We start from the raw sequence: 13,842 nt of genomic DNA on the forward strand, positions 1-13,842 counted from the left end.
ATACACGTTATTCTCCCCGAATCTCACTTATGGAACTGCACCAATACGTTTGTGTAGGACCTTTTAAAACTAATATAACAGAGCTCCGCATAAATTTAAGTTTTAAAAATTGGATTAAACTTTGATGTGTTCAAGGAGTTGCAATTATATTCAGTTTTTGTTACTTCAAGTCATGAGCAAGCTAACATTATAAATAATATATTGTTATGTGAGTTTGATAACACAATACTCACAAAGCTTAATTAAGTCATGTCCAAAAACACCATAATTTTTATTATTATTATTGTTTTTTTGTCTCTTTCATCTTGACTCCACATCAAGTGGAAGGCGATGAATCACGATTACACCTAATAATTCTAGATTTCTCAATGGTGACAAACAATACCAAGCAGGCCGGCCTTATAATTTTCTCATAAATATATACTCCGTATTTTATGTGACTCAATTTATGTGACATTATATTTATATAATATATATATTGATAAACATCTTAAATATTTTGTTTTTAATTATATTGACACGAAAATAATTATAATTTTTTGTATTTTTCATACAATTTTTAAATATTTAAATTAGTTTCAAAATATTAAACTGATCTAACCTAATTTAACTTTAAAAGATAATTAAAATGAGTCAGCTGAAGGAATGAAAAAGTGTTACTAAACTACAACCGTTAATTAATTACCGCAAAAGATTGAGTGCTAACGTTATCAAATATACACAATTTTTAACCTTTTAAAATAGTAGATATTGACCTATTCTGAAATATTTTCAAGAGCGGCAGCTGAATTAGGTAGGATTTTATCTCTTACTGATCGATTTTATAAAATAGCTACCCTCAATATCATACCTAACATATTTTAGACCATATACAAAAATTTAAAAAATATTTTAATATACATCTTTAGTTTAAGATTATTAAATTTAAAATTTTCTTTTATCTTTTTGAACATCATGTCAAATTAAATTAGAACATACAAATTAAACGCTACTTTCAGTTCTCCAAATTCTAACAAACAAATAAGACGAGGTCCATGTCACTATATATTATCACTTGCTAGAGCCTTAATTATTAGCAAGTGACAATTATTTTGACAAAAAAAAGAAATTGCCTTCACCACGTTTAGAAGTTTTTGTGATAATGTCCAGAAACAGTAGTATAATTATCACTCTCATGATTATTATTACTATTATCAACCATAGCCACCTAACATCATCACAATATTCACCAACAATCTCTTCTTATATTGATGATCATGATAAAATATATCAGCTTAAATTTCACTCTGGGAATATTATTATGCCTCGTAATCGTCGATTGTTGAACGTCAACGACGTTATATGTGCATGTGATGACTGCGAGTGTGGTTGTAGATGTACAGGCGGATTCAGACCTTGAAATTTGTCATTTGTTCCCAACGATCGATCTCAAATTAAAAGGAAAAAGAGAGATAAAATATTTATTTTCATGTTATATTTCTGTGGTCTCTTCTAGCTTCATCAACTATCCATAAATAAAACAGAATTGTTTTCATTATAGCATGTGTGAAAATAGGTCTCTGAGTCTAGAACAAGTAATGAATTTCCCTCTTCTCCTCTATGAAGAGTTTGATCACTGTATTGAATAAATGTAATGTATAAATTGTGTTTCATAAATTGAATTCTTATAGTGATGACTGAGAAGGGAGAAATAATTGAAACGCGTGAATCGTCAACATAGAGTAATCGGGTTTCTGTAACAGTGTACCACACTTATAAAACAGATTGAACAATCAAACATTGTACCCCAGACATCAGCCACAATATAGTGTATCGAGAAATAGGAACCTCAACAGCATAAAATCAAGACGCTATTGTGCAACTCACCTAGTAGTGTATTGTGGCCAAAACAAGATTTGCATATCAATGCAGCAGGCAGTTGCTAGATCATGTTCCATCTTCATAGTCCGAGAGCAAGCAGTCTTCTATTTGCTCCCTGAAAACAACGCGATTAAACTTTTATACCCAAGGAGAGAGCAAGACGTAAAGATCAAGTGTCCTAAGTTTTAAACAGAGATGAGAAACGGTGATAAAGCTTTCATTAATACAAAATTACGAACTAGTTCCAGAAACATCTCTAAAGTTGAAATATTGAACTCTGGGGGAGCCCAAAAGGAGAAAACACAGGACATCAAACTGCACTCGTAATTCAAGCCCTCTGCGGCTACAGAATGGTTTTCTAAGGCTAATGTGCCAGATCAAAACTATCATGTGCTTACGCAAATAAAATTACAAACCTTAGCTGTCTCTGACTTAGACGATCATTATCGCCTGCTTGGGAAACCATTGCTGGTGGCAAGAGAGAAATGAAGTGCTCCAGAGATGAGGGATCATTGGGGAGAACCTGAAACTGACAGCTTGAACAGCATGCAGCCCCAATCCCATTAGGATTAGTTTTCCCATTTTCAAAATTAATTGAAGTTCCAAAACTGGATATTTTTAGAGGACTGTTGCAAATAGGACAGAATGATTCGGGAGGAAGGGCATCTTTAGTTTTAAGGTTGTATTTCTTCTGCCTCCTTCGAGATGCCACCTGACCATTATAGTCATTGTCCTCTGGCATTCTGTTGAAATGAAACGGTGTCAACTTTCCAGCTGTTCTCATGATTGTGCTTTCCCGGGAAGGGTTTTCCTCCTGAAACACAAAAGTTACTTTGAATTTTTCATGTGCAAGGCAAGTTGCAATATTCATGACTAGAACAACGAAACATATAGGATAACTGAATAAAGGCAATTTTCAAAATGATTAGTTAGGAGCTCTTTAATAAAGTAGTTTCTTTCCCAACATTCTTTCTTGTTAGCATAACCAGCAATCACTACATCATTAACCTTGAAATTCAAGTTTTAAAAACATGTTTTGGCAGGCTGAATATATTTCAGCTGCTGTGTGCAATTGTTATATTCCAGTTTTTAATATCTAAAGGATCCTTTTTACAGTCTTTTCCACGTATTAAATGCCACTTCCACTGTACATGGGACCACCTCAACTTAAATTAAACCAATACAGTTAATCTGCTTTTACCTGCAACAATTTTACCAATGAGGATATCAGGCCATTGATACCAGCACGTGTTCCATTAAAAACTTCTACAGTCTTCAAACTGCCCTGGCAAAGTACGCCACCCCACCATGAAAGTAATGGTTTTGACACAAGGAAAGGGCAAAAAGAAATGAAATAATCAAATTCACAAAGTACACGAGATTGTGATAAAAATAGGATATCACAATACTAAACCAGAACTAAATTTTGTTTAAGTCTCAGACTTCAAGTGCATCGAACCTGTCGAGGCTGCAAAGCATGTTCAGCTCATGAATAGGACAATCACGGAGGGGAAGAACCACAGGTATCTTCCACCTTGCATCAACATACTGGATATCAGCTGCTAAAGAATAACCTCTACCCTGGAGAAAAACCAAAACCTTTTGCACATCAGAGAGTTCTCTCTATCAGCTTTTGTTCATCACTCTTATGTTCAAGTAGGTAACCGAAGTATGAGAGATGATATTGAATTCTATATAGGTGACTAGTGTAGATATTTATTGACTAGCTCTAAAAAGTTGATCTTTTATACAATAACTAACATGGATAATGATCAATAAAATGAGTAACTAAAAATAGAGATCAAATCAGATAAAACAATCCACACCAAACAGATCATGACTGTGTATGAGCCTATGAGCATTTTGCTTAATTCAAGAAAGATGACCAGAAAGGAATATGGAACATGAACCTCATGTATATATACACAACCATTGCTGCATATAAAAGTATTTTTGCAGCACAATCTCAAAGTATTATCTCCCAGGACTTTGGTGAAAGTTAAGAGTGTAGCTTATGGTATGTGAGTTAGGCATACGGCACAGGTTCAAACCCTAATGCAGACAGAAGCCTGGTACTTCAGTGACGGGCAGAGGGCCCATCATCCACAGAGCTCCGAACCATGTGCCACCCTCAGGGATTTCTCGGTTATGAAAAGAACTGAAAGTATTGAATTTATAAGCAACACGCTTAATTATATTTTTTGATCAAAAGAAAACCTCTTCTGCATGAATCATGGATAATCACATTTTTTTAGTTTTTGATCTTTTAATCGATATGGAAGGGGATGGGGGCCAAATTTTGGCACTTCACACTTCCACTGATCTCTTATACTAGTATACTCCATCCCTTTAATTTGTTTCCATCTGGCTCTTCTCAAATTGAAGTCAAAAGTTCACTTTTTTCAGTTGACCAGAGGACAAACTTTCTTCATCATTCATCCATGTGGATAAACATTTTCAGTTTTTCGCAAAAGAAGAGAGTGAGTGGTTCATTGAACCTACCTTGACAGTTGCTTCAAGTACATGACAAGCTATTCTTGATGTACACGTTCCAAGTATAATTTTGGTATATCCATTCTCTATAGCTATCTGCATAATAAAGCAAAATAAATAAATACGGATCTATGCTTTTTCCTATAAAGGTCAAGGTCGTGATTATGTAAAGGTGCCAAACCTTTTGCAAGGAGAGCATGCGAAAATGCTCCAACAAATCCTCTTTTCCTGTGACATCATTAACAGTGTTTATTAATTCATTCAGTCTATCTTTTGAATCACCAGCATCCAGTGAATAAATAGCCTCTGTTGGAACTACATGGAATTGTTTCACAGGTGGAGCCAAATCTGACACAATAAGTTTCATCTCCTCAACAGCTCTGTCAAGGTTATCAGATGAGACAGCAGAAATGGCTTTTTCATCAATAAAAGCAACCCCAACACCAAAAACTGGTAATGCTCTATCTCTACTGGCATCATAGTTCTTCTGAGCTTTGCTTTGCATCTCATGTGTAAATTGCAGAGCTACCCTACAAGATACAAATTGCTCAGAAAAAGAAAACATCATGGTGACACATACCTTTTAAACAAGACAAGCATTGGTTTTTTTTATAATGAGACACAAGGCTAGCATTAGTACTCCACATCTCTTTTAAGTCACATAACAAGCAGCAGGTTTGACTTAACTAACAGCTACGACAGACACCATTGTTGACTCACTAGTGTTGCATCGCATTCAAAGAACACTATGCTCATCAATATAGAGAAAATGCAACATGCTATACAGATACACCCACTCACACATGCATATGTGTGTGCACGTGAGCAATTGCATAACCTGAATTTAAGATCTATCAGAAAAAGGAAGGGAAATTTCAAGACGTTCTAGTTTATTAACAAATTTAGTAACTTTCGAACTTCAGATATTTGTTGCCTACTCAATCTCGATTACAATCCAACAGAAAAGGATATCAATCAACAGAAACAATAGGACAAGGGCAGGGAACGAGGAACCAAAATGCATTAAAGCCCAAATAATACACTGCATAGGAGACAGATATAGACAAGCTAAGAACTTTACAAAGACAACTTGTGAGCTCAAGACCTAATAGTATGAAGTTTTTGTCTCTAACGCAATTATGAGTGGATAACCAGGAACGCATTTTCTGGAAGTACGACTAAGAATTTGGTCCTTATCTATGAAGGGAACTCGCATTCGCAACGCAAAGGCATATCCCAGTTAATTGAGGCTAATCTCTAAAATTTAGTTAGCTGGATTATAGCTGGATGATTACACGCTTAACTTAGTTAGCAAGGTGAAAGCTCAAGATCATATGCTTCTTACAAAGTTCCAATATTTGCTTGATAAAGGTCCAAACTTTGAGAACTATATTATTGCATGGAAACATTTCAGACTATGGAACATGCCAAATGTTTACTGTTCTTAGGAATTATCTTTAGAATTAAATAGAGACAAATAAAAGAATACATAGAGAGAGAAAATTAAAAAGGAGCATATATATACAATTCATATCATCTACCCCAACTTGTTTGGCATTAAGGCGTTGATAGATTATCTCTTTCACTGAACTAACCAGACCAAAGAGTCTTTTCTACACCACCAGCACATGTCAAACAAATAAACTACCAAAAATCAACAATATCATTAAACCCTGAACCCTACATATGATATCAGAAAGAAAACAGCTTTGGAAATTAACAATACAACTAAGCAATTCACAAAGGACAATGAATACGTGAGATGAACCTGGAACAAGTACCGCCAGAGAAGGCAACAAGGACGTTATCCGACGGCGAAATCATAGCATTAGCAGTGACAGCAAGTCTGAACTTCCCAAATAGATTACTGCGGAAGCAATCAGCACAGAACCTTCCTGCATCTCCTCCACCAAAATCACCACCGCCGTCAGCAGCGGCGATGGTTCTGTTAACCTTACATTTGAGACATATTCCATCATCCAAATGCTCGGTGCTCCTTCTACTGTTAACAACTCCGTTTGAAACTTCGGTTTTCTTAATTAGCGGCGGCGATTCTTCTGCTCCGACGGAAGAGTCATCTCTGTAACAACCGGACTGGCAAGTTCCTGAGTTGCACGCCATTTTTGGCTAGAAAGTAAAGTGTATTGGAGAGAGCCAATTTGTTTTGTAAAATTTCTATTGTTGGGCCAGTGTAGAGTGGTTAAATTGTTAAAAATGAAGCAGCTGTCCATTTTCTTGGTCATGTTCTTAATAATACATAGGTGTGATTTGCATAAATAGGATCTTTTAGTACTATTGTTTAATTTTTGCTCTTGTTAAAAAAAAAAAAAAAGAAGCAATGATATATCTATCACATAAATTTCGATGGATTTTGAAGTTTTTAATAATATATAGGCGTTACTAAATTGTAGCTTGTTGTTGAAAAAATTATATATTTTAAGAAAGTATTTTTTTTACTTAGACAAAATAGATAATCACGAAAGGAGATGACGGAAGGCTAAAACGTTTCGATTTACTAGTGAGGAAGTCATTGACTCTTTAAAGTTTCGATTTAATTTTTGTTGTAATATTTAATTTTTTTTCGTATGAGAAAATTTGTCTTAGCTATAAGTTATAAACGATTGTTAAGATTTTTTGTCCATATATTCTAATAAATTACTGAGATTATAATTTTTAAACTCGTCTAAATAACATTTATATATGTGTTTCAGCTAAGAATATTATTTATAATAAAATTATTTTATATTAAAAATCAGTTAACAATTTCTTTTATTTTAATTTATATAGCATTATTTGACTAGAAAAATCAAAAATAAAATAAGCATTTTTAGAACAGGTCACATACTGTGAATCTCAGTCAGTCACTATATATTAAGCTAATATACTATTGGTTCAATTTTAATTGGTAAAATTGTAATCATAGAATAATACTTTGGGACAATTTATTTTTCTCACCCTTTTTTTCTCATTTATTTATTCAAATTATAAAATAGTGCTCTGCTATTTTCAAAGCAAAACCTCCCGCCTCCACTCCGCCGGACTGCCACCTCCGCCGTGTCTTCCGCCACCAATTTCAGTTAGTCTCTCGTCTTCCTCGAGAATTTATTTTGTACAGTTTTCTGGAAGAAGTATAAATGAAAAAAATACTTTTTTATATAACTGTGTTGTTTGGGCAAGCTTGGGCCTAATGGTCTCTGATGGTAGAGCCGATGATAGGAAAAAGAAAAAAAAATGAAGGCTTTTGGCTTTAAAATTTCAGTATTTCACTTCAATGAGCATCAACAGATTAGTTATTATTTGACTATTTAAAGGTGTTCTTCCTGTCATCTTGTTATTATATGAGCTAATATTACATTCATGTCTTGATTTTTTTGGGACTGTTTTGTTTTTCGTTCTGAAAGTTACCTTTTTTGGCTTCAGAAGTAAATTATAGTTGTGTATTTGCTGAAATTTTTAAACTTTTTGCTAAAATATGATTTGTTTTAGCTCAATGTACATTGTGCCTTTGAAACTGTCTTTCAGAGAACTTATTGGGAACACTTATTCCTTATATCAACCTCTTTTAATCAGTCAATCAACTATAGCTCAATTCAGAACTAGTCAGGTATGTGGTGTTGGACTTATTAAGCTTGATGTAGTTATACCATTTTATGGCAATACTCCTCTTTTATCCGGGTGTTGATTAGCTACACATACAGGTCCCTATTAGACTGCCAAATTGTTACATGGTGATGTGAAAATGTCCTTACAACTCTATCTGAAGTCTGAACTAATATGTGTGTTTGATCACAGCAGTTGGAAAAAATATAATTTATGTTTCTTATGTAGGGGTAAGGTATGCGTATACTCTATCCTCCCCAGCCTCATTTTGTGGGACTACAATGGGTATGTTGTTGTTGTTGTGCTTCATGTGTAGTTCTCTAAATTCTTCATCTAAGCATGTACTATATAAACTGCATGTAATGATCTAAGGTTGGAAACTTGAAAGATTAATGTCCTGAATTCTAAGAAGAGCAAAAGGGAACATGATACTGTCATTTCAATATGAGCGTCGAATGAGGAAATATTCAATCTTACTGATGTTTATGGATAACTTGGCTCTATGTAAATATGTATCAGGTCCAACTATATCGCTTCATTGCTAAAATTGGATTGATCAATTGTTTTCTGTTATGGAAAAATGATGATCTAATCGTTCTTGTCATTGGCCTGAAAGATCTCTTTTATTATGTTGCCGTTAGTAGTCTTTTAATATCTTATAAGTTCATATATTTCGGACTTCAAATCTGTCAAGTAGATGAACATTATGACTCTGTTACTAAATGTGTGATGATGGTGTGATATGGCCTGTCTAAGTTTTTGAAGATTAAGCTATGAATCTGATAACTGAACAAACAAATAATTTTCCACCAAGTTATAAAAGGGACTACTACATTGGGTTGAGGTTCTGGCAGTACTTCCCCTTTTCCATTTTCTCTATACATTGACCAACCGTTTATGCATGTCTTTCTTGTTATATTATAATTTGTGAAGTTCAGGACCTTAATTCTCACTGAACAGAAGGGCATTAGGGTAATGCATCTCATTTGAATTTAAGATTTCTTGCATTCCTATGGTTGGATAATCACTAGTTGGTAAGACTGATTGCCAAGACATCTGAATTCTATAGAATGGCTGCTGCCAATGGCTCAAGTGACTTGTCTTCAGAGATGGAGGTGGATGCATTTAGACGTCTTTTTCCTTTGCGCTATCATGAACATCATCTTCTTAAATCTGTCCGACCTGATGCCCGAAAGCTTGGAAGTGCTAGAGATACAACACTTGCTCTTGGTTTGGCTAATCATCATTTCAACTGATCAGTTGTTATTATATTATCTTCTCTCAGGAGTTGTCCAAACTTACATCTATATTTTCACTGCAGGTGCTGTTGCATCTGCTGATGGATCCGCACTGGCAAAGATTGGCTCCACTGTAAGTGTTTCCTTTGAATGAGTTGCTTCTTATCCATTGTATATGAGCTTCCATTCTTCACTCGAATTACTTCTGAGTTGATTGGTTATCTTGCATCAATCCCAGACGATGCTGGCTGCCATCAAAATGGAAGTCATGACACCAACAGTGGAATGTCCAGATGAGGGATCCATGGGTAAAAAACCTCTCATTTCTTAACTCTTACTATTTTACTGCCCATATAGTTTCTGGTTATACATGTACGTTTCTATTGTGATTGCAGCTATCGAATTCCACATGCCTCCTATTTGTTCTCCCCTGGTTCGGCCTGGTAGGCCTGCGGAGTCGGCATCTGTAATTTCAAAGCAGCTGTCAGACACTATCTTGAGGTATGTAATAACTAAACTAACAATAGATACCTTGCAGATGCCCAAAACTTGGAGTCTAAGTATTCGTTGTCATCTAATTCTTTATGCTGAAATTTTTATACTGACCATGCCATATGCTAGTTACTGTTTTGTTTTTATACTTTTTTGAATCTCTGATTATTTAATACAACACCACAAGTTATACTTAAGGTCAAACAAAACCACTTATGATCTCGCAGCAAACATCACTACCTAATCAGGAAAGTACTTCTGCTTCATGCATCTTATCCGTGTTTCCAAAGTTCATGAGGTGTACTACTTATTGATAAATGAAAGAACTTTGCTTTGCAGGAGTGAAGGTTTCTTCTCTCTGGCTACTGTGACAGTACTACTAGATAACCAGAATTTCTGGAAGAACTTTATGTTACAAGGGAGAGTATTCTTCTTCTGCTATCTCCCATGTGAAAAACCTTGATGAATCCTTGCTCTCCCCAGAAGGTTTTGGAACATAATCGTCATTCAAAACCATGCCTCAATCCCACTACTTGGCGGTCTGCCATATGAAAGATCTAAATCCATTCCCTTTGTTTAGTGTTTGGTACTTATCTCTGCTAATACCCCTCCTATGAAAATCTATCTACCAAGAAGCATCTCTGGTTGTTGAGGAAGTCTAACTTTTCTGATGTTCTCCTTAGGGTAGAAGTAAGAGAGAGATGCTCTGATTGTTAGCTTCATAGCTTTGTTTTTCCTTCCAATTGTCGTCATGTCTTTCCTCTTGAAGACATTAATTAAGTAAATACAATTGTGCTCTTTCTAATAGCTTAAGCTTTAGGCTAGATAATCACACATTTCAACTGTATCTTCTTCATATTTGTTTTTTCTTCACTTTCTGATAAGTTGCCTGTACAATTCTTTAATGAGCAATTGAAATGTTTGCAGTTCTGGCATGATTGACTTAAAAGAGTTGTGCTTGGTTGGAGGAAAAGCTGCTTGGATGGCCTACCTGGTAAGTGGTAATGAATATAAAAGATCTCGTCTCCTTGCATTTTTTTCATGCTCGGTAGGGAAAGGAAAATCTGGTTCCACAACTGTACATTAATTGAAGAGTTAAATTGCCAGAATATAAAACAATGGAAATCCTTGTCTTTTCTTGGTTACCATTTTTTAAATATGTTACTCTGCAATGCTGTCTGTCAACATGTTGATTTGAAATATGTTTTTCACTTATTTATCATCGATCTTTAAATCTTCCCCTCCTTTATTTCTTTATTTTATGCTAATAGAATGCTTTTAGATCGTAGGCTAAGTTGTTGGTATTTATTCCTATGTTATATAATATTTGCAGGATATATACTGTTTGGATGCTGACGGTGCCCTGTTTGATACTGCATTACTATCTGCAGTTGCTGCCTTTTCGCATTGTAAGTTTTATATTGCTTGGCTTTTAAGTGTTCCTGTAATGATTACTTGTCCCATGAGAGACAACAATATTGTACTTTATATCCCGTTTCTGGTTTTGAGATTGGAAATGGGCTGCATGTTAAAACGAAGTTTGGAAAATAAGGGTTTCAATACCAAAGGTGTAAAAGGGTAAGAAAAGAAGGTGGTTTCTTTACGATGGCAGAAAATATTTTATATTATCAACAGGCTACGGAATATGCAAGCTTCACCAAGTAGAAAGAAAATGAAAGGAAAGAGGACCGTGTGTCCACTCAAGTTCCTGGGGAAATTAGCAAGTATGTTAGGGAGCAATGCTGTCCAATCTCTGCAACAATCTGGCCTGTATATGTCATCTAATAAACCTTAGAGGAAGGTGAGCTTGAAGAATAAAAAGAAAAGAGGGGATGAACTGTTCTTAGTTTAAGCAATATGTCAAACGAGCAATCTTTAATCTATGAAGCCTTTCTTGGGAAGAGGTGAAGGGATGAAGACGAGTGCACATGTTAGGTGCAGTCTAATGATTTATTTTTAAGGTCGCAACCATCCCAGGAGGTCAATTGCTCCCTTTTATTGGGATGAAGGAACAGTGTTTTTCCTATAAGATGTTCAATATTGTCTGCACTGAATTATTTATAGCTAGCTATACGTGATTAGTTGGAAAAAGTTGGTTCTTGAGTGATCATATAATTTTTGTTAAGAAATTGGATTTCTTGCAGTGAACATTCCAGTGGTGTCTTTGAATGATGATGGGCGAATAGTCCTTGTTTCTGAGGACACTGTCCGATTGAAATTGGAGAAGGAACCTGTGAATACAGAGAAAAGAAAACTCAAAATGAACTCTCTACCATTCTCCTTAACATGCATACTTCACAAGAACTACATCCTCGCAGATCCTACAGCAGAGGAAGAATCTATAATGGAAACAATTGTAACCGTGGTATTGGATTCGTCTTACCAGCTTGTTTCACTTAATAAACCAGGTGGACCAGTACTTTCCCATACATCAGTTATCCAGGTTAGTTGTGTCGTAATCCTTATGCTTACATTTCCTAAATGGCAGCGGTTTCTTCTTCGAATCTTTTCTTTATAAAGCAAATTTGATAATAATCTTACTTCATAACTAAAGGGGTTATGGTACTGAAGGTAAGGAGATCCACGCCCACCTTTACCCACCCCTAATGAAAAAAGGGATTAAAAAAAAGACGAAGTATACCTAATGCATAAATAATGCTATTTTCGTATGCCCATGTGATCATTTCCAGAAAAGTGATGACATGGTAAATGCTATGTATTGTTACTTAGATATTTCCAGTCACTCATTGGGAATATAGTAGGATACATAAGGGAGGATTTATTCCTTTTTCTTCGTCTCTCAACATCCCTCCCCCAAAGTTTTATTTCGGAAGCTTTTAGGTTGTGGTTCCTCACGCTTTTGTCCTCTATCTCCCAGCTTCTAGCTGTATACTGGATGATAGTAGGTTTGCCGCTTTGACTTATAGTTGATAATAAGGGAGTTGACCCATTTTAGGCGCTTTATACCCTTTTTCTCTTTTTATCATTGGTAGAAGCCACCAATAATGGATTGTCATGGAATGAGCATACAGTTGGGTTTCATGTATAGTTGAAATACTCCTTAAAAGTTAAACTGAACAACGATTTGGAAGAGCTTCAATTAAATAAATAGCTCCCTCACCATGGGCCTGAAATAGTTTTCTGGTGATGTGCTTCAAAAGGTGATCAAATCCACTAACGGGACATCATTAGGAGGAAGAGTTTCAGTTTGTAGCAGTGTACATCATACTTTCCTTGAGAAGGACTAATATAAATGAAAGAAACATAATAAACATTACCGTAGGGAGGTGGGACTTAAAAGCAAAGGTTCTGCATAAAGTTAGCAATTGCTCTTGGAGACACTTTTTAATTCACATTCCGTAGTTCCTTATTGTCTGCAGATTCTGCACAATCTGCAATGGTTCCTAAATATTTCTGTAAATATGAGTTCAAAAGATTATATCTTGACCAATTTTTTACAATAAATGCTGTTATTTTTCCAGGATTGCGTTGCACTGGCAAGACGCAGAGTGAAGGAGCTTCAGAGTGTCTTGAATGAAGCTATTTCTGATATGGAGGTAGACTGAAGGAGATTTCCCTTGCACCCCATAGCATTCAACAGGCACCTAATTTTGTCTTTTGGATTATCTGAACTTACTGAAAAATGTATATGGCTGCAAGTTCAATTTTGGTTAGCCATTTCTCAGTTGGAAATGCATACCATTTCTATAACATGATAGCTTCTCTTTTAAAAAAATCAAGTTGGCCTCAACCTCATCTTGCTATTCTATTGTCGTTATTTTCTTGTTTGTCTTGTCTTCATTGCACTTCTTTTGAGCCAAACGTCTATCAGAAACAACCTCACCCTTTCCAGATCCCACTTATGGAATTATTTGGGATGTATTATTATTGTAGGTTGGCCTCAAGTGTGATGACTATACTATTCATTCCAGCTGAGCACCAAACTGAATGCTTTTTTTTTCAATGTTAAATTAGGAAATGCTAAGTGATATTTTAGAAGTTAAATTCTTATACAGTCAAATATTTTTACAACAACACTGTTTTTTAAATGTCATAGCGAAATGTTGTATATAGAACGTTAAGTATAAACATACCATAAAAATTGGCTTTATAAACACTTGATCCACGATAAAAATTAAAAAGTTCACTCTCAAAATTT

General features: G+C 35.1%; 2 protein-coding genes across 6 annotated transcripts; one reads left to right on the forward strand and one right to left on the reverse strand.

Annotated features, from left to right (window-relative positions):
- Positions 1 to 1,575: 1,575 nt before the first annotated feature.
- Positions 1,576 to 6,557, reverse strand: LOC107032051 (cytoplasmic tRNA 2-thiolation protein 2). The gene is made up of 7 exons (XM_015233610.2): positions 6,122 to 6,557; positions 4,535 to 4,883; positions 4,363 to 4,449; positions 3,320 to 3,441; positions 3,062 to 3,140; positions 2,277 to 2,674; positions 1,576 to 1,975 (listed from the first exon to the last, which is right to left on the reverse strand). Exons 1-7 carry the CDS (start codon positions 6,472 to 6,474, stop codon positions 1,927 to 1,929), a joined length of 1,437 nt encoding a protein of 478 aa, XP_015089096.1. The 5' UTR covers positions 6,475 to 6,557; the 3' UTR covers positions 1,576 to 1,926.
- Positions 6,558 to 7,276: 719 nt separating this feature from the next.
- LOC107032507 (exosome complex component RRP43-like) lies at positions 7,277 to 13,619 on the forward strand. Of its 5 annotated transcripts, XM_027912220.1 has the most exons (11): positions 7,277 to 7,429; positions 7,876 to 7,957; positions 8,182 to 8,238; positions 9,023 to 9,183; positions 9,275 to 9,324; positions 9,430 to 9,499; positions 9,587 to 9,692; positions 10,611 to 10,677; positions 11,017 to 11,092; positions 11,828 to 12,126; positions 13,166 to 13,537. In XM_027912220.1, the coding sequence occupies exons 4-11, from the start codon at positions 9,024 to 9,026 to the stop codon at positions 13,247 to 13,249; spliced, it is 912 nt and encodes a 303-aa protein (XP_027768021.1). In that variant the 5' UTR covers positions 7,277 to 7,429; positions 7,876 to 7,957; positions 8,182 to 8,238; position 9,023; the 3' UTR covers positions 13,250 to 13,537. The 5 variants fall into 5 exon arrangements, with proteins under 5 accessions (XP_027768021.1, XP_027768020.1, XP_027768023.1 ...); XM_027912219.1 differs by having other exon boundaries at positions 7,876 to 8,238; positions 13,166 to 13,619; XM_027912222.1 differs by lacking the exon at positions 8,182 to 8,238.
- The last annotated feature ends 223 nt before the right edge of the window (positions 13,620 to 13,842 follow it).

This window comes from Solanum pennellii, chromosome 10 (genome assembly GCF_001406875.1).
Source record: "Solanum pennellii chromosome 10, SPENNV200".
Lineage (NCBI taxonomy): Eukaryota > Viridiplantae > Streptophyta > Magnoliopsida > Solanales > Solanaceae > Solanum > Solanum pennellii.